Consider the following 20,252-nt stretch of genomic DNA (forward strand, 5'->3'; position numbering starts at 1 on the left):
AGTGTGTGATAAAGAGGAGGACAAACCTTATTTAAATAATGGAGAAAATGCAAAGTGGCTGAGAGCACACAGGATGGTCATGACCCACAACTTGGGGGTATGTGGGTGGGTTGCAATGGGTCACCAAAGCATTTCTCAAGAAAAGTAATCTTTAACTTGAAACTAAAGAATACACGGAGTTGGCTTTGAAACAAATACAGAAAAATGTATTCCTGGGAAAAGAAAAAACATGTACAGCCGGGCGCGGTGGCTCAAGCCTGTAATCCCAGCACTTTGGGAGGCCGAGGCGGGCGGATCACAAGGTCAGGAGATCGAGACCACAGTGAAACCCCATCTCTACTAAAAATACAAAAAAAAAAAATTAGCCGGGCGCGGTGGCGGGCGCCTGTAGTCCTAGCTACTCAGGAGGCTGAGGCCGGAGAATGGCGTGAACCCAGGAGGCGGAGCTTGCAGTGAGCCGAGATTGCGCCACTGCACTCCAGCCTGGGCAACAGCGTGAGACTCCGTCTCAGAAAAAAAAAAAAAAAAAAAAAAAAAGAAAAAACATGTACAAAACCCCAAGGGTAAAAAATCAACATGGTAAGGTCAGGGAACTGAAATTGGTTCAGTGGGATCACTCAGTGAAGTATGATTGGCAAGAGTCGTGAGGAATGTGCCTGGACAGATAAGAAGGGGTCAGACCAGACAGCACCTCTCTGATGCCATGATAAGCAGTGTGGACTTTTTCCTGAGGGCAGGAGGAGCCACTCACTGAAGGGTTTTATGCAAGAGTGTGATCTGATTAAATCTCCACATTAGTGAGCAGTGCTGAGAATGGCTTGGAGATGGACAGCAGTGAAAACCTGAAGACCATTTAGGAGGGTGCTAGGATGATCCAGATGAGAGATGAAGGTAGGCTGAACTACCTTCGGGGTGGGGGCTAGTGAGGGGAGAAGGAATGAATGGATTTGAAAGATACACAGAGGGTCACATGAACTGATAATCAGTGATTAATTAATTGAGGTTGTTAGGAAGCTCACAATGTTAACCAAAAGGTGACTGTAATCCTCGCACTTTGGGAGGCTGAGGCAGGCGGATTACCTGAGGTCAGGAGTTCATGAACAGCCTGGTCAACACGGTAAAACCCCGTCTCTACTAAAAATTCAAAAAATTAGCTGGGCGCAGTGATGCGCACCTGTAATCCCAGCTACTCGGGAGGCTGAGGCAGGAGAATCGCTTGAACCCGGGAGGCAGAGGTTGCGGTGAGCGGAGATCATGCCACTGCACTCCAGCCTGGGTGACAGAACGAGACTTGGTTTCCAAAAAGAAAAATTGCAAGTGCACAGGGTAAGAGAGCTAGCAAAGGTGAAATTGCAGTCTGCACAAAAGCCACAGAGGTGAGGCCTGGGACCTGAAGCGTAGTGTGGCTAAGGGTGGGAGCAAGCAGAGTGACAGAAAAGGAGACAGGAACCACATTTCAAAGGACTTGATGCATTGTCCTGTGGCGTATGCTGCCACGGTTACAGAACAAGTTCAAAGAGGAAAGGAGCTATGAAGGTGAGTTTGGAGAAAGCCTGACTTCTAGCAAGGAAACCAATTAGAACAAAGTCCTGAACTAAGTCACCAATTAAACCTGAAACAGTTTGTCTTCAGGGAATGGCCACACTGAGTGAAGTGTCCTGTAATCAATTCATGACCATGTGACCACAGAGAATACAGAAGTCTCTTTTCACCACAGCACATCATACGATCAGTCTTACCATAAAGAAGTAAACTGCTTGGCCCCAAAACATGACTCTCTGCCTCCAAGCCCTTTAGCCCAAGAGCTCTACTGATCAAGTTCAGACAAATTTATCTTTTCTTATAATTAAATCCTTGGTTTTGAATTTCTAAAGCTCACAAATCACAGAGTTCCCAGAGAATGATTAGCTCACCAAAACCCTGTCAAGACAGAACAGCACCATAAATTTACATGATGTAGCTAATCAGTTTCTATGCTCCAGTCTCCCCAGAAGAGTAGAGCCCCTATAATTTTTTCACATTCTCCAACTCTCCAGCATCAAGCCACAAGGCAAACCCACAGAATACATTCAGGGAAGACAGTACAGACGTCAGCACTGGTAAGACCTAGTGTATGGCAACTCAGGCAGACAAGCCCCATGACCTGCGGCAAGTCTCTGGACCTCTCTAAACATTATTTTCTTATGTATTCAATGGGATGATGTAAGAGTTAGGCTCATTAGGGACAATTTATCTAAAATGGTTCATATGCAAGAAGCATACATGATGGCTACTAATAAATCTTTGTAGCTTGACAACATGGTCCACTTTCTTTTATATTTCCTATTCATTCCCTCAGTTATTCTTGGAGCAAGTATCCATTTGAAGAGGGACCAGTTTCTTTTTCTTACCAACTATCCCATATTCCTCTGGAGAAAAGGGTACCTTCTACCTCTCTGTATTTCCTATACCACTAGAGATGTGCTGCCTCTCAGACATGGTGGGAGTTGGGGGCCACAGGGGAAAGGAATATTTCTTAATCTTGATTCTATGTATAGAGTTTCAATGCTAGCTATTTTATACTTGTGAACTCATGAAATCCTTACTGCAACACTCTGAGATAGGAACTACTATTATTCCCATTTTACAGATGAAGTTGAGGCCCAAAAAGATTAGGTAGCTAGCCCAAGATAGACAAGTAGAAAATGTGCCAAGCCTTGACTCCAACTTCAGTTTATCTAATTCTAAAACATGGGCTCTTCTCAGAAGTCTTCACTGTAAGGAAGAGGAAGCAAACACCCCGAGAGGTTAATGAGGTGAATCCTAAGAACATCAGTTGTTTGGGACCTACTGAGTGGAAGGAGCTCCAGCCAGGGAGCCACTCCTGGGTGGCAACCCTGGCTCTGCCATTGCCCAGGGGAGTGACCACTGGCAAATCATTCTCCTCTTGAGACCTCATCTGTGACAACCGGGCTGTGGCCTGCCACCAAACATTAACTTCTTATAACCTTTTATATATATCAACTTCCTGAGAAGTTGTGTATTCCGGAGAGGTTATTCATGTTTTATTGTATACAGACTTTCAGAGTATTGTGTTACTTGTGTTTGTTAAAATAAAAATGTACTTGCTTTTAGTCAGGAAGGCAATGAAAAGAGTTTTAATAAGAATCATCCTCATTATGATAAATACGGAATATTTTAATTAATAAAAATAAACTTGGAGTCAAAGTAAACCTTACGCATTTTATGAACAGTAAGAGGTTGGGAATGAATAAAAGCAGCAAAGTAGAAACACAATATTTTTTTCCGGGAAGGATGAGACATAAATATCAGAAGGCCCCCTCCCCTACCCCACCCTCCCAGCTCACAGGTCTTTAACTACAGCATATATGACTAGGGTCAGAATCTCCTTCTAAGGCATTTCTCTGTTCTTCAGAAGACCAAGCATAGGCTGGGCTCATGCTGGAGCTATATAAATGTTCGTGGACAAAAGAACTGATTAATGATGCCCCTACTAAATTTCAAAATTGGGCAAGCAAATATTATCTCTACATCCATTTGGTGGCTGAGAAAAGTAATGCTCAAAAAGTAGAGGTGACTTGTCTGAAGTTAGACCACCAAAGAGTGGGGGGGCTTAAAGTATGAACCCAAATACCCAGTATCTTGACTGACCCCAGACTGCCTCCTATGCACGACAAGAGCAGCATATAGAAGCAATGATAAATAAGCCTGATAAAAAGACTGTTTTCTTAAAAAATTAATCTCTCAGGATCCTGATGACCTAATGAGATAATCAATATGATGGCAATTTATAAGCTCCTATGTGGTAAGCCAATGTTAGCGGAACTTACTCCCTAGGGCTAATGACCAGTTGAGCAGTCATGACCCTGAATGTACCATTCCTTAACCCAAACTAACTAGAATTTTTCAAGAAACTTCCAAAAGTTAGCACAGCTGCGAGGTACAGAGGGTTCACACTCGGTTTGATGTGACTTCAAACCTGAGGCATCTGCCCTGTGATCACTGACTTCTCCTAAATCCCATTAAAGCCTTGATTCTTGGAGTCAAAATTCTCCTGGGAGAAAATATGAAGGTAGCTTTTTGTCATTGTCATTGTGGTTAACTGATGATCCCTGGGTATAGCACTAACATGAAATATAAGGGAAGTTAAAAAGTTTCACTATTTCCAGGTGTTCCTAGAAAATAAGGAGGCAATAGCGAACTGTGATTTCAGAAAGGACAGAGCACTAACACACTAACACTGACTAAGCCATACTACATTGCAGACCCCAAGCTAGCTCTCACCCACAGTATCTCCCTCACCTTTCTTTCTTTTATTTCTTATTTATTTATTTGGAGACAGAGTTTCACTCTTTTTGCCCAGGCTGGAGTGCAATGGCGCAGTCTCGGCTCACTGCAACTTCTACCTCCCAGGTTCAAGTGATTCTCCTGCTTCAGCCTCTCAAGTAGCTGGGATTACAGGCAAGTGCCACTATGCCCTAATTTTGTATTTTTGTATTTTTAGTAGAGACAGGGTTTTACCATGTTGGCCAGGTTGGTCTCAAACTCCTGACCTCAGGTGATCTGCCCACCTCAGCCTCCTAAAGTGCTGGGATTACAGGCATGAGCACCGCACCCAGCACCCTCACCTTTCTATGACAAGTGAAAATATTCACACACACACACACACACACACACACACACCTCCCTTTAAAGATAAGTGAAACCAGGCTCAAGGAAGCTAACTAACCTGTCTCTAGTTACACAGCATATAAAGAGAAGAGTTAGAACTAAAAACCAGGTCTGCTGTGCTCCGAAGTCAGTACTCTTTCCACTACACTAAGCTGACAGATGGCACTGACTGGAAGACTCCAGGCACTGCCCCCAGAAATGTCTATCTGTTCATCATGGGACACATTCCTCTACCATGATCTTCCACTGAGTGCCCTAATACGGAGATTACAAATAACAAGAATAGTGTCAACTGATTGTCCTCCTTTGATGGCAGGTAACGAACCTGAAAATATACATTATTTTCCTCGGGCCTTCCATCAAATTCCACTTCTGGAATGGGCACCATTTGACAAGCTGTATGTGCAGTGACACAACCCAATACAAATAAAATGGAAAAAAACAACTTTATTTTTCACTACTTGCATCCCTTATTTGAATTGTGAATACTCTAGTTACATTTCATAAATAGCCTGCCTAGAAACTCATTTTGTGATGAAATATGCCCCTGTGTGACTTGTATTTGAAACCGTCTGGCTTGCTTTCAACAGCTTGAGTTAAAGAACTAGGGTGATAGGCTTGTGAAGAACTCTAAAGGGCCTCTTAACTTTCTTTATGCCACTCTTTCCCACAATAGATGACCCAAATTGTCAGGTATTCTTTTTTCAGGAATTAAAATATCTGCCCCTGGAGTCATCTAAATCTTAATAAGAGGGGGGAAAAACACTTCTATTTTGTAATATCAGGTAATAATATGGGAAATACACTTATATCAAATAACAAAATAGGACATGAAATTGTATGAAGAGTATGATGTCAACCACATATTATCCTGGAAGGCCAGTTTAAGGATGTAACTTCAGTTGTTAATAGTAGTTATTTTTGTTTGTCCTTTCTAATTTCAGCAATAAGCACATACAGCTTTTAAAAAGTTAAATAAATGTAAAAAATAAAAGATAATATTTTCCAGAAATAGTCCTAAATATTATTCAGGGTTTCATCCCTACCAAAAATCATTATATGAGGACATAATATTAACTGATAAAAATAATTATATGAGAATATAATATTAACTAATACCAGACACAAGGGTTGTCCCAGAAAAAAAGTTACACACCAATCTTGCTGATAAATATAGATACAAAAACCATTCCTTAACCTAACAAATCTTGCTGGTAAATATAGATACAAAAAAACATTCCTTAACCTAACAAATCAAATCCACCAGAGTGTAGAAAATAAAAGCATTACGACCAAGTAAGATTTACCCCAGAAATGAAGATTTAAAAATCTATCAGTTAAATCCACCACAGTATAAATTATAAGAGGAAAAATATGTATAATCATTGAAATAAATACAGAAAAAGCATATGATAAAATTCAGCATGCAAATTTAGAATTTAAAAATACTTCCTAGAAAATAATACATAAAGGGGAACTAATAAATATGTTTTATTTTGTTTTGTTTTGTTGTGAGACATCATCTGGCTCTATTGCCCAGGCTGGAGTACAGTGGTGCGATTGTGTCCCACTGCAAGCTGCCCTTCACGGGCTCAAGCCATCCTCCCAATTTAGCCTCCTAGGTAGCTGGGACTACAGGCATGTACCACCATGCTTGGCCATTCTTTGCATTTTTTTTTTTTTGTAGAGACAGGGTTTCATCATGTTGCCCAGGCTGGTCTCAAACTCATAAGCTCAAGCGATCTACCCACCTTAGCCTCCCAAAGTGCTGAGACTATAGGCGTGAGCCACCATGCCTGGCCAGAAAACTATCTTTAGTAAAAACTTAAGCATCACTTAAATGTAATCTAGAAGCAATCAGGAACAAGATAAGGACATTTACTATCACTAAATATTATAATGACAGATCCAGCCAATTAGAGAGAAAAAGAATAAGTACTTAAGGATAGATGAGAAATTTATTTGCGGATTATACGCTGTCTCCATAGAAAATCCAAGCATAGTTGGCGAAAGTAGTAGTAATAAAAGAGCATAACGACATGGTTATATTCAAGATTCAATATCAGTATATAAACTGTTTATTCCTTTTAAAGTTGTATTAATTTTGTCCAAGTTAGCAACATTTGTTTAATGAAATACTATTACATCATCAAAACTGAAGAACAAGAAATGAATTAATGCTTACCAGCACATTTTCTCTCTCTCTCTCTCTCTCTTTTTTTTTTTTTTTTTTGAGACTGAGTCTTACTCGGTCACCCAGGCTGGAGGGCAATGAAGCCATCTTGGCTCACCGTAACCTCTGCCTCCCAGGTTCAAGCGATTCTCCTGCCTCAGCCTCCCAAGTAGCTGAGATTACAGATGTGAGGACATGGTGAGAAGATGACCATCTACAAGCCAGGAAGAGGGCCCTCACCAGGAACCAAACTGGCTGGCACTTTGATCTTAGACTTTCTAGCCTCCAGATCTGTGAGAAACATGTTTCTGTGGTTTTAGCTGCCAAGTCTATGGTATTTTCTTATGGCAACTCAAGCTAATTAAGACAAGATGAATGACGAAGGAAGAGAAAAAGAGAAAAGAGGGGAGAGGAGGGAAATTGAGAAAGATGACAGGGAAGGGAGGAGAAGAGAAGGAGAAAAGGAAAAGGGAGGAAAAAGAGGAAGAAGATCACAGCTAACCTTTGTTGAGCATTTAATATATGGCAAGTAATATATTAAGTATTTTATTTGCCTTATTTTCATTAATCTTCATAGTCAGCCTTTGAAGTCAGTAATATTATACACCCATTTTATAGGAGAGGAAAATGAGGCTCAGGTTAAATACTTTCAAAGGTCACACAGTGAGAAAGTGGTAAAGCCAGAATTTGAATCCAGCTCTGCCTACCCAAATTCCATGGTATTAGCCGCTCCCTGGAGGACACTCCTTACATACGTATTATGTTGATTTCAGAGTTTTTTTAGGACATGAAGATGAGGAGGTTCTAAAAGGGTCACCTTCACGCTGTTATCCCAAATCCCCAACTGAGCCAATGTCCTGAAAACCTGAATCCTCTCTGCAGAACGCTTCTGGTTTTGCATGTTAAAATTAAGAATGAAAAAATATGCACTAAGATAACATTTTTAATGCATTAAGCATTCAAGAGTGCAGGTTTGGCGGAAAGGTTAAATTTGAGGCAAAAATATAACTTGTCAGTTTCCACTGAAAAAGCATTTAAATTCTAGTACATACTGGGCTCTGCGACCTCTTTTTTTTTTTTTTTTTTTTTTTCCCCACATAGCAGTCTCCCAAGACATGTTCTTTCACCCACTTACTTTCTTTCTATTATTCTTAGACCATGATGCATAGAAAACAGGTTTACATTAATTTTTAGGGAATGAAATAGACTGCCTCCCAAATATTTGTGTTTCAAATAAACATCAAAAGCAAAATTTATAGTCCTTCCTGGGCTTCTGGCTGTCCAAGAGCCGCATATGTATTACAGTTATGTCCCCTGCTTCATATAGAGTGCCAGACACATGCCATCACAAAACATAACGGGGCAGGCACAGTGATGTCTCAAACAAATCACTGTCTATACAAAGAAGTCAAGGGCATCCCGGTTTGCAAGCCCACATGGACAGATTTCAAGACCTGAAAGAGAGCTCTGTTAATCCCCTCCCATGCAGCTGAGAAAACACGGGAGAGAGAGCAGAAACTACAGGGAGAAAACATACACACACAGAGAAAGAAGTTGCTCATATTTAATTGGCAGGGGGTGAAGCTTACTGAAAAACATGGTCCTAAAGCCATGGGGCTAAATTCTCCAGAAAACATGAAAAGTGATAGAATTACTTTATCATCACACTAGGCCTGCAAATCTTCATTGCCAGATATCTCTGGCTCCTCCCTGCCAAGCACTTCCTAAGTGCTGAGACTTAAAATGTGAACAAAACATCCAGCTCCAAAGGAGTTTACGCAGGACATTTTTAATAAAGTGAAACACTAACCAAGTACTAATGAAACAAAACAAATAAAAACATTTATATCAATTTTGGGAGTAAGAAAAGGCTCCCCCAGGAGGCTCCCCTAAACTCAAACCTAGTGAATAAGCAGGAGTCAGTTCAGAGAAAACAACAACAACAACAACAACAACGAAGGGCAACAAAAAAGGATTTCAGGCTGGATTAAGAGTCCAGTGGTTCTTAAAGTAGGGTCTCTGGACCAGCAGGACTGGCATCACCTAGGAAGCTGTTTTAAAAGGAAAGTCTTGCGTCCTACCCTAGACACCGAATCTGACACTTTGGGATGAGACTCAGAAATGAAGGCTTTAAACAAGCCCTCCCAGTGATTCTGGTTCAGCCAGAGTTTGACAACCACTGGTACAGGTAAAGATGAACTACAGGATGTCTGGAGGGTAAACAGGGATGGGGAAGTGGGGAGGTTAGGCAGAGATGTTGCTGGAGGGATGGATAGAAGGCATATGCAGAAAAACTTTGTATATTATGAGAAAAGGTTTGGATTTTGTTTGGAGAGTAATGAAGAGCCATTACATTATTATATTATATACATTATTATATTATGAATACAAATGAAGAGCCATTACATTATTATATTATGAATACGAAACACACAAAATAACTATTTAAAAATACATGTGACCATAAAGATACTTATTTATATCATTCCACAGATTATATCATTCCAGAGATTTAAAAACTCATTCCTGTGCAGAAAAGTTTTGGATTTTATCTGGAGAATAATGATGGACCATTACATTATTATATTATGAATACAAAACACACAAAATGACTATTTAAAAATATTTGCAATCATAAAGATATTTCTTTCTATCATTCCAGAGATTTAAAAACTCATTCCTGTGCAGAAGAGTAGCCATTAAAAAAAGGTCAAATTCAGCCCTACCTTTCTTTCTGGAGTCTTTCTTGGCGCTGGTTTTCACAGCTACTTGAAGTTCTGTCTCAGTTGACATCCTACTTAATCCTTAGTCCACTTCACACAGATCCCGGGCCTTGGCCAGGCTCATTGAGGACTCTTCTCCAAGAGAAAGACTCCTCCCTTCAGAAATGACACTCTGAGCTGCACATTTCATTCACTCTTCTTGAGTGCTGCAAATCAAGGCAAGAGAACATTCAGAATCATCACTGTTACGAAGTTAAACAGACATTTTAAAAAAGTGAATTGGCAAACATATACAAACAAAATCTTGGTCTTCATGCAAAAACTGCTCCCATGGTTTCATGAAGGCATTGATAGGGTTTATACAGCAAAGGGAATGAGAGGCTTATAGCGGCAAAACTGCTTCTCAAACTAGGTAACTCAAAATAGATCTTTAAAAGTCTAGATTTATAAGAGGGACAAAACCCAACTCTGTTTTCTGTGTTTCTTATTTTCAAGCATCAGATCCCAACCAGAACATACAGCAGAGGTATGGCCAGCCCCATGGAGATATTTCCAACAAGAGAGCACCCGTCTATCAGCCAAGCTTGATCAGCGCCTTGGCAGCAAAAGCAGATCATATGGAAGTGACCTGTGGTCTGTCCCTCACTGGCAGGCATCAGAGGGGGCATAGAGTTGACATACAACTGGACTCCAAGGGTAAGGTGACAAATGGGGCCGAGAAACTTTCCAGCAAGCCAATTTTATGTCAATTTTTCCTCCAGCTATAAGAGCAGACAAGCATTTAATGTGCAGAGAAAGAGAAAAGAAACAGGCAGACACAGATTTCATTCATTCATTCTCTAATAAATATGCATTGAACAATACCAGGTGCTATTAAACTCAAACACTGTGCTAGGAAGATAATAATGATAATAAAGATAATACAACCACTTCACTTACAGGTAATAGTTACTATATACTATGCCCTTAGCTACTGCTTCACATATAGTATCTCACTTGGTCTCATTCAAATTAAACGAATATACAGTATTCTCTTTGATAATAGTCTTTTCCTGTGACTATGATAGTTATATGAGAGTTCTATTAAAAAGTAAACATTTCACCAATTTCCACTTGTGAAAAGTATTAAGAAAAAGCTATTAGAAATGGATCTTCGAATTGTGCAGCCAATTCTTAGTTCATCCCACAGATCTAGAACGGTTTAATAGAAAACGATTGACCTCGAATGCCAGTTTCAGTTCAAAAAGAATAATGACCCAAACCTGTTAATCATGACAATCTAGTTAATCTTAACCAGAAAGTCTAATATAAAAGCCATGTAAAATTATAGTAAAGCTTGAATATGAGGAAATTCCCACCTTAATCCAAAGATATCTGTTTTGTTTTATTTGTATATAAGCTAACTATTTTTTAAAAAGGAAATGGCCCAAATGAAAGTACTTGATCTAGTGAATCTAAGGCTACAACTAAGAAAAACAGAAAGTTATCTTTGTAAAACAGGGTCCATGAAACCGTACACAGAAAATGAGAATTTATCCTGCCACTTTTATACCATCTATCTATACCTTGCCACCAGCCCCCACACCCTTTCCAGCCCCTCATCTCTAAGACAACGTTCAATGGAAGATGACAGAGTCACAAAATTTGGTCATGTATAAACATAATCAAATTTATTAATAATATTTACCATTTCATTGCAGCAAGTATTTACTAAGAATCTACTATGGGCCAGGTACAAATGCTAGCTCATTCATGTTAACAGATATTTACCAAGTAACCATGCTGGCCAAGAGTACATAGTCAAAGGCTGGTTCCTATTCTCAAAGAAGCTCAATCTAACAGGGGTATCAGTCATGTAAGGGACGGCAACACACATATGTGACCAAAACTAAAACAGGCATATAAATACCAGGCATACGGGGTAGAAAGATGCAAGTATTCATCTTTGCTTGGAAGGGTCAATAAAGCTTCAGAGGATAAGCCCTACTCTGTGAGATGTTGAAGAGCAATGTTTCTGTCAAAAGGACAATAAGGGAAAGGACCAACAGCTTCTCAATAATTATATGTAGAATGAATGAATGAATGAATGGTTGTTTCAGGCAGAAAGATCAGCATGTATAAAAGCAAGGAGGAGTGAAATCAACAACCAAACAAGTAAAAGGAGGCACAAATCTAGCAGGGAAGTGATGTACTTCCGCATCTTCCCAGTTTTTCCTTGTGCTGCTATCTTTCTATGGAATCTCTTGTCTCAAGTCTGCCTTGACATTCTATTGACTCCTCAAGGTTCAGTTCGAAGAGACATCACAGGCAGAAAGATGTTTTGATCTCTGTAGCAAAACAGACTCTCTCCCAACTTATTTTATGATTTGATTTTTGGACAACTTCAGTTTCAGCCACTTACAAGCCACATGATTTGAGGAAGTTACTCAACCTGGTCTTTGCCTCAGTTTCTTCATCTGTACACTGGTGATAATAGTGCCCACTGGTGGAGCTGTTGTGGCAATCAAGTATGATCACACACGTAATGTGATTGGAAGAGTGTCTGGCATGCCTCCTGGTAAGCATTTAATAAATATTAGGCACATAAATTCCTGTGCCACTTGCTCAAGGCCACATGGCTGGTATGTGACCGAAAGTCTGTATTATCTCCCCTTTACAAAGGAAGAAACTGATTCAAGTTAATTTTGCTGTTTGAGGATGAACTGTAGGAAATGGTATCAGTTGGTCTTGGACACAGTAGATGCCTAATCTATAAATTCAGAAAGTAGTTGAAATATGTGGATTTTACACATTTTCAAGAATTTTTTAAAATCAGTGTATAAAACTGGATTGGATTTGGGCCATTTTCTCTTCTTCAACCTTCTAAATCACAATATAGCATCTCTCCCTATTTCTATCTTCAAAGATGCTTGTTCAACAAAATATGATTATGTTCAAGTGTTACAAGCATTACTTGTGAATTTCTGAAGTACATCCCTACATCAATAATGAAAGGAAACCACCATCATTCTGAATAAAAACTTAAATAAGCTACAGTACTGTGAGAACGTACCACAGTGTGGACCCTGGCATCCCCTTTAATTTTCCAAAAGGCAGAGGTTGAGCAAATGCTGTGAAGTAACTCCAAATTATTTAGGAAATTCGCTTCTTTGTAATTAAGGAGATTAAAGTCCTCCAGGGCCAGAAACCATGTGACAACTCAAATCATTTTCCCCAGTAAAAGCTGTGAAACCCTATCAGTTAAATTCAGGCTTGCCTGGAATTTTGAAATGCTTCAATAATATTTCTTTGCTCCACACAATCTGCAGTAATTTAATATTCCTGAAGTGTGTCAGGTTTTTTATAATGAGCTCTTCAAATCTAAATGTGAATTATGTAACATTCCACTACAGACATTCTGTCTAGTGAACTGCTTCTAAAATGTAAAATTTCATGTTTAGCGATGGGGTGGGGGCCAAAAACACCAAACCACAAAGCAGAGAAAACAGATATGCCTTTTTTTTTTAAACAAAGCATGAAGGTTTCAGCAGCTACAACAGAACAAACACACACTAAACACATACTATAATACACATTTGTGTTCTTTCTTTCCCCCTTTTCTCATATAATCCTACAATAAAACAGCTATTACTTATTGAGGGTCCACTATTTACCAAGTACTGTGCTATAAGTTTTTCTGGCATTATTTGATGCAATTCATTCAACTATTTGAAGAGTCCAATATAATTATCTACATTAAACAAATGAGGAAACTGAGGCACAAGCCAGCTTAGGAGCTTGTCCAAAGTCACATAGCTAGTAAATAGTACAGCACAGGGCAAGTTACAAGACGCTCATCTCTCCAACTTCCCTCAAAGCCCTCCCAGATTTCCATCAGTGGGTGAATGGAAAAACAAAATATTTGTACCATGGACTATTGCTCAATGTATAAAGGAAATATAGTACTGATACACAGTGCAATGTGGATGAACCCTGAAAACAGCAAGCCAAGTAAGTTAGACAAAATATGTTGCATATTGTATGACTTCACTTATATGCAATATTCAAAATAGACAAATCCTTGGAGACAGAATGCAGATCAGTGGTTGCCAGGGGCTACGGGAGGGGCATAAGGCTGAGGAACTGCTTAATGGGTATGGGGTCTTCTTTGGGAGTGATGAAAATATTCTGGAACCAGACGGAGGCGAAGTTGCACAACATCGTGACTACAATAAATACGACTTTAAAATGGTTAATTTTATGTCATGTGAATTTCACCCAAATTAGAAAAACAAAACAAAACCCCTCCCAACCTGATATGAGCCTTGTGTGATAACACTAAGGCCACTGGAAATTCCAGTTTAAAAAATAACGTAGTGCTAAAAAACAGATGAAAATGTAGTTTTCCCAAAACCAAGACTTTGAGTTTGTGTGGCAGTAACTGCATGCATTAAAACTCTATGTCACTATTGGCATGTTTTGTGATTTGATGTCTTACTTAGCTTCATCCAAGGTATAAGGCATAGAAAACGGGACATTTATCAACAAGGCCCAAAGGTTTATAACAGTACAGACAAGAAGCCTCAGTTTCCTCATCAGTAAAATGGGAACACCACCACCAAGTATGTGAGATTTAGAAGATAAATGAGATTTGGGCATTAAAAAGCCTAGCTCAGTCTATAGCATGCTACCTTTATCTTTACAAAAAGATACACAGGATAAACAAACCAGGTAACACGCAAGTTGTTTTTCATCACTTAGTGGTGATGTGACTGGGTGTCAGGGTAAAAGGGATATGGCAGAGGGTGATACTTCTCAGGATACAGCTTTTTGCATAATTCCCACATTTGGAAGCATATTAATGTTCTACATAGCTGAAAAAAAATAAATTAATAGGGAAGGTAAGGGTGAGCGTAAAACTAAAAGTAGACGGAAGCAAATCAATTCAATTGTATGTTAAACGGACATCGTAAGCACACTTGCTAAAGAGGTGGAGGAGAAAAAACTATCAAATAACATAAACACAGAATTGGATGACACACACCCAGTCTTGGGTAGAGTTGAAGCAAGAGCAGCAGCAAACAAATTCTGAGGTCTTTTTAGTAGGCTTGTTTTCTGTAGTGTTATGAGCAAAGCAGAAGAAACTATTTTCGATGTTCTATAGAATGGAGCAAAGGAATAAATGCACAGATATTGTTGGGAGCCAAGCTTCTCCTATGGGACAAGGGATGTTAAAACATGGAAAGGAAAGCAGGAAAGAATGCTAAAGTGATAGATTGCAAATTGTAGGTTTCAGAGTAAACTTGGGATTTGTAAAGTATGCATGCATCTGTATATAAATGTATAGATATGAATGTATGTATGTGTTGATATGCAACTATTTCCTATCTCTGTCCATTAAGAGGGCCTAGGAGCAAAGATACTCTAGCAACAATGAGATAACTAATACTTAGATTTTGGATTCTGCTATCATTTTCCAGAAAAGAAACCAAGGCTTCTTGGGGGAAATGAATTATTTCAGAGCTGGCGCATGGCAGGTACAAAATGAGCCTGAAATATCTTGTTATTCCAGAAATTAAGTGCTCAAAACAAACAAAAAATGATGAGAGAATTTTATAAAGGACGCAGAAGGCATCATGAAGAGTTCTTGCCAGCCTAATTAGGAATTATTTAAACACTGCTATAATTAAGGATGGTAATAAATAATAAACCATTGAAAAAATAGAAATCCACAAATCTATACTGATGACAGACAGACATACCAATGGGGTAAGAATGGAAGGCTGTCTTGCTTATAGCAGAACAGGTGCTGACTGGTAAATACCGACTGCTGGAGTTATAAAATCAACATTTTGCCGCCATCAGAGCCATCAGAGTAAAGACTGGTCGGGCAAGAATCATCAACAGATGCTAAGTCCAGGGAAAAATGTTTGATGAGAAGCAGAATATGTGCAGGTCTTAAACTGTCTTCCCACTTACTGTGTATCAGTTCCAAGGGAAACTTTGTAATTACATAGTGGAGAAATTGGACAAAACCTTGTTAACAAAATGAACTTCAACAAACAGGGGCCGATGGACAGCATGTGATACCCTGAGCGGAGCGCAACATCACTATGCAGTACTGTGTAGTCTTCTGCCCAGGAATCTAATCAGATTAGGCATTTAAAAAATGGGAAGGGGAGAGCTGTATTCATTGAAAATGTAATAAAAGACAAAGAGAGGCTGTGGAAATATTTTAGATTAAAAGAAATTAAGCAGAAATAACAACTAAATATCGTATCTATACAGGATATTATACTGGAGAGAAAAGAAATGTTAGTCCCCCAAAATTATTGAGCCAATTGATAAACTTGACTATGAATAGTAAGTTAGGTAAACATATTGCGTTAATGGTAAATCTATTTAACTTGAAAATTTTCCTGTGATTATATAAAATAATATAGCTGTTTTTAGGAAACACACTAAATATTCAGGAGTAAAGGGCCAAGATTCAGATGATTCAGAAAAAAATTCATATACGTGTATACTTGTATGTGTATGCATATATGTGTGAATATATTTATACATACATGCACAGTGAGAAAACACACAAATGATCAATCAAGATAAAATATCAGCAATGGGTGATACTAAGTAAAGGGCATAGGGTGTTTTTTGCATATTCTTATGCCTATACTTTTTCCTGTAATTGTGAGATTATTTCCAAATTAAGAAAAAGGAAAAAAAAAGCCTAGCTCAAACTCTAACACAAAGAAGTATGTAATTAAGTCAGTTCTGGCCTCACTTTTCTCCTAAGTTCAAACCCATTCCAGCTCCCTCCTTGGGCTTTCTAATGCCCAAGGCTAGCTGAGTTTAAAATTCGTTTATGGCTGCCAGTTCTGACTCCACCTCCACCCTGTAACTCCCCAGACTGCCAAACTTGGCAGAAGTCTACGGACCAAAGTTGCATGGAACAGGGTCCTTTCTTCCTGAGCTCTAAACTCCCCCTCTAGACTGTATTCCATGTCCACTCAGACTTTACATCCTCCTGCCCCCTGAACCACTGCAGGTTCCTTTAATTACTCAGCCTAAGTAGGCCTTTTGTAGATTACGCATCTCCCTCTCCATCCCTGGGACTATGTCATTAACCTGTCAATCCTTTTTTTTTTTTTTTTTTTTTTTTTTTTAAAATGTCAAAGGCTATCTGATCTGACCATGGCAATTTGGAAAAGGCCTAAAATTCCCCCACGCTGCATATTTGATCTTTGCAGGGTCAAGACAACAGTTAAATGTAAGGCTTTGCAGGAACCCAATGAAAGCAGTTCTATAAAGCTGCTGTGGGTGTGAAAGGTACAAGTGCTATAGAAACTTTTGGCAGAATATTGAGAGATGCTGCATCTTTCTGCTAATAAAGGACCACCATCATTGAAGCAGATGTACAATCATCATCTTCTTTACCAAACCTTTCAAGAAAAATAATACATTGATAGGACATATTCCTAGCTTTAAAACTTTGAACCCCACAAAACTGATAGATTTACAGCCTTGCTATGGATCCAGTCAAAGGTCTCTTGCCATAACTGTAACAAGAAAGAGGAGAAAACAAATCACAAATATGGGCGACTATCTTAGTCTAACAGCTCATCTTCATGATGTGGCATTGTTAGTTATATTTACCCCACATTATGAAAAAAAGTAAAATTTTAGGCAATTTATAGAAAGCCTTATAAAATCCATTTTCTATAATAGGATAAACCAAATGAGAAAGTAGGAGCAAAGAGACACAAAAAATTAGAAATGAAGATGAAGGCAGAAGCAAGAATAAGACATCAAAAACATTGATACGGCTGTAGAAGACAGGCTATATGTTTGACTATGAGATTCCTAGAAGCCAAAGCAAAGAGAGAAAAGATCAGTTACAATTTCACAAAACCTATAGAACTCTTTTTCCCCTTTGGGCCAGAAGTGGAAGAGAGAAAAGATCAGTTACAATTTCACAAAACCTATAGAACTCTTTTTCCCCTTTGGGCCAGAAGTGGAGAAAGAAAACTATCTATCAGTTTTCATGAAATCGACACTGTGGTATCACAAATGGTAACATAAGCAATGTCTCTATAAAATTCTAAAACAGAATGTGCCACATCTCTTACTGTATGCTGAGATCATAAAACTAACACTGACAGCATAGTACAAGTAGTAACAATTTTAAATAGGGTCCAAACAATGCGGCCAAAATCCATTTAAGTTGTTTATGAACAAGGCATATTTTCTTTTTATTAACTAAATTGAAAGGTAAATAAGGGGGATCTTGCGACACAGTATCTGATGGTCTAACTTTTCTAGGGTATAATCTAGAATTAAACAAACTAATCTTTCTTATCAGTTTACTCATCTGTAAAATAGAATAATAATAGAATAATCTCATAGGTTTATGTGAAAGTATTTTTGGAAAAATAAAACGCTATGTTCCAGAAGGCAGCACTCTTGTTATTCAGACATCAGTCAATCTCTGGCAAGGCAAAGAGGGAGGGAAGACAGTGTGCTTCTGTAATCAAACTCAAAGCTAACAAAAGCCAGAACCGGGTTTTAGCAATATTAAAGGAATTTATTTGACAGCAACATGGCATACTTAGCAACATTTCATTTAACTAATGGATCACACAGTTTCGTTAACTATTTATAGCACCATGAAAATTCATTACATAAACTCTTAGAGTATCAGAAAAAAAACAAGTGTATAAACCTAAAATAATTCCGCTAGTGTTTTCAATAATTGGGACCCCAGTTACATCCAACCTTCTAAAATTCTCACCTCTAATTTTACGAAAACATATCGACCAGCAGTTGGCAGAATCTAAAGCAGCAAGCTGTCCAAGGGGCTGGGCTGGAAGCCTGCCTAACTCCGCCATTGACTGCCTGGGTCAATTTAGACCTTTAAGCTCTGTAACCAGCCTCAGCCTCAATTTCTTCCTCTGTAAAATGGGAATACCTTTTCATTTCACTGGGCTTACAGGAGACCAAAATGCACAAAGCTATATAAAATGTCACAGCTGCCTGCCTTGCGTTCAGCTCATTCTCTTCTCCCACCTCCCCTTCTCATCCTCTTTTTCTCTACCCTGTCATACAGCTGTGGCTCTGTCTGCCCAGCAGGCCTTAAACTGTCCCAACCCTGAGTGGGAAAGTGCCCTATACACCTTTGCGTCCACACCAGCCCCCTGCACAGGGCCTGCCATGTTGTATTGGCTGGCAACAAATATTTAAATAAGGAAACAAATTCACTGATTCATCGAGCAAGAAGTTATTAAACACCTATTCTTTGATAGACCACTGTTCTAGATGCTCAGAAAGAAATAAAGATGATATGATTCCAACTGCAAGGTTCTCAAATTGTTAGGGAGGGAAAAAGAGACAGTGATTGCATGGCATGGTAACAGTTGGTATGAGAGAAATCATAGGAGTCTCAGGGATGCAGAGGATAGGCACTGCCTCAACCTGGAGATGCTACAGGGTGGAGTGAGGCAGAGTTAGCAGTGGGGACGCAGACGGTAGACTTCCGAGAAGAGGAGATCCTTGAACTGAGTTCAGGAAGACTAGTAAATGTTAGTCACCTTAAGAAGAAAAGCTGTGGGTGTTAGCATGAAACAGAGAGAAGACATAATCAATCCTGGGAACTCAAACAGTTCATCATGGCTGGGTAGCAACAAGAGGCAAGTCTGCAGAAAGAGACAGAGGCCAGACTGCAGTGGGCCTGAATTCAGATCCTGCTAGCGAGGTGCTTGAAAGGGGTGCTGTAAACCCAGTGGTGTACAGCCCAAGGAGGCCCCAAGAAAATCCACTGGGGTGGGAAAATCAAACTCTACAATGCGTCAGATTATTTGTAGCTACAAAAATAAATAAAGGTTTATTCATTTAATATGCAGATCAATAGTAGCACAGGTATGTACCATATTCCAAAATTCATACACTGGTGAAGACCTCAAAAATTACTCATTGATTCATTGACTACTCACAGGTGACAGGGGCCACCACAGAGGGATAACAGGGGAGCAACTGATACAGATTATGTTCTTGCAAGATGGTGCTTGTCCAGGAATCACCCAGGGACCGAGGGCCAAGCAAAAGACTGCTGCGTGAAGGGAATAAATTTAAAAGCACACATGCTTCCATTTTCTTTTCCAAAGAGGTCCTAGATAAATGAATCTTAAAAAAAAATAAATAAAGGTAAAAAGCAAACATACCCAACTCCTTCAGAACATAGTCATTAAATCGCAGGTTCTGTCAATCAAATCAGGTCAACACACACTTCCCAAACACTGACTCTGTGTAAGCAGACCCTGTAAATGCTGGAGGTACAGAAGGAGATTAAACAAGGCTGGCCACAGCTACAGCCTCCCAGGGCAGGGTCTGACCTCAGGTGCTCATCACACCTGCTCTCCAACATACAGGTTCTAAAGGGGCATCTCCCTCATTGGCCTTTATAGCGACGATACCATTCCTCATTTTCACCCGACTCCACACCAGCCAGGTGAGGGGAGGCAGGCATACTGTGTTTATTTGTTCTTGGAGACCGAACGCCCTGTGCTCATCCCTGTTTCCTCCACAGAGTGTTTGAGCAACGTGAACTACTGCTATTCCCTAGGGTCTAGCAGGGAGAAAAGACAAGTATTTAACACCGGCCTCCCTGTGAAGGGGATTTTAAATAAACAAATGCCGCATTTGGCAGCTTC

General features: G+C 39.4%; 1 protein-coding gene across 5 annotated transcripts in view; it reads right to left on the reverse strand.

The window, feature by feature from the left end:
* The window catches only part of DAB1 (DAB adaptor protein 1), a 1,249,655-nt gene that overhangs the window by 286,562 nt on the left and 942,841 nt on the right, over positions 1-20,252 (reverse strand). For all 5 annotated transcript variants that reach the window (XM_050803918.1, XM_050803884.1, XM_050803904.1 and 2 more), the window contains one exon: positions 9,571-9,773. In XM_050803918.1, the coding sequence (XP_050659875.1) occupies positions 9,571-9,637 (67 nt within the window). In that variant the 5' untranslated portion in view covers positions 9,638-9,773. The remainder of the gene's footprint in view (positions 1-9,570; positions 9,774-20,252) is intronic.

This window comes from Macaca thibetana, chromosome 1, assembly GCF_024542745.1.
Source record: "Macaca thibetana thibetana isolate TM-01 chromosome 1, ASM2454274v1, whole genome shotgun sequence".
Classification (NCBI taxonomy): Eukaryota; Metazoa; Chordata; class Mammalia; order Primates; family Cercopithecidae; genus Macaca; species Macaca thibetana.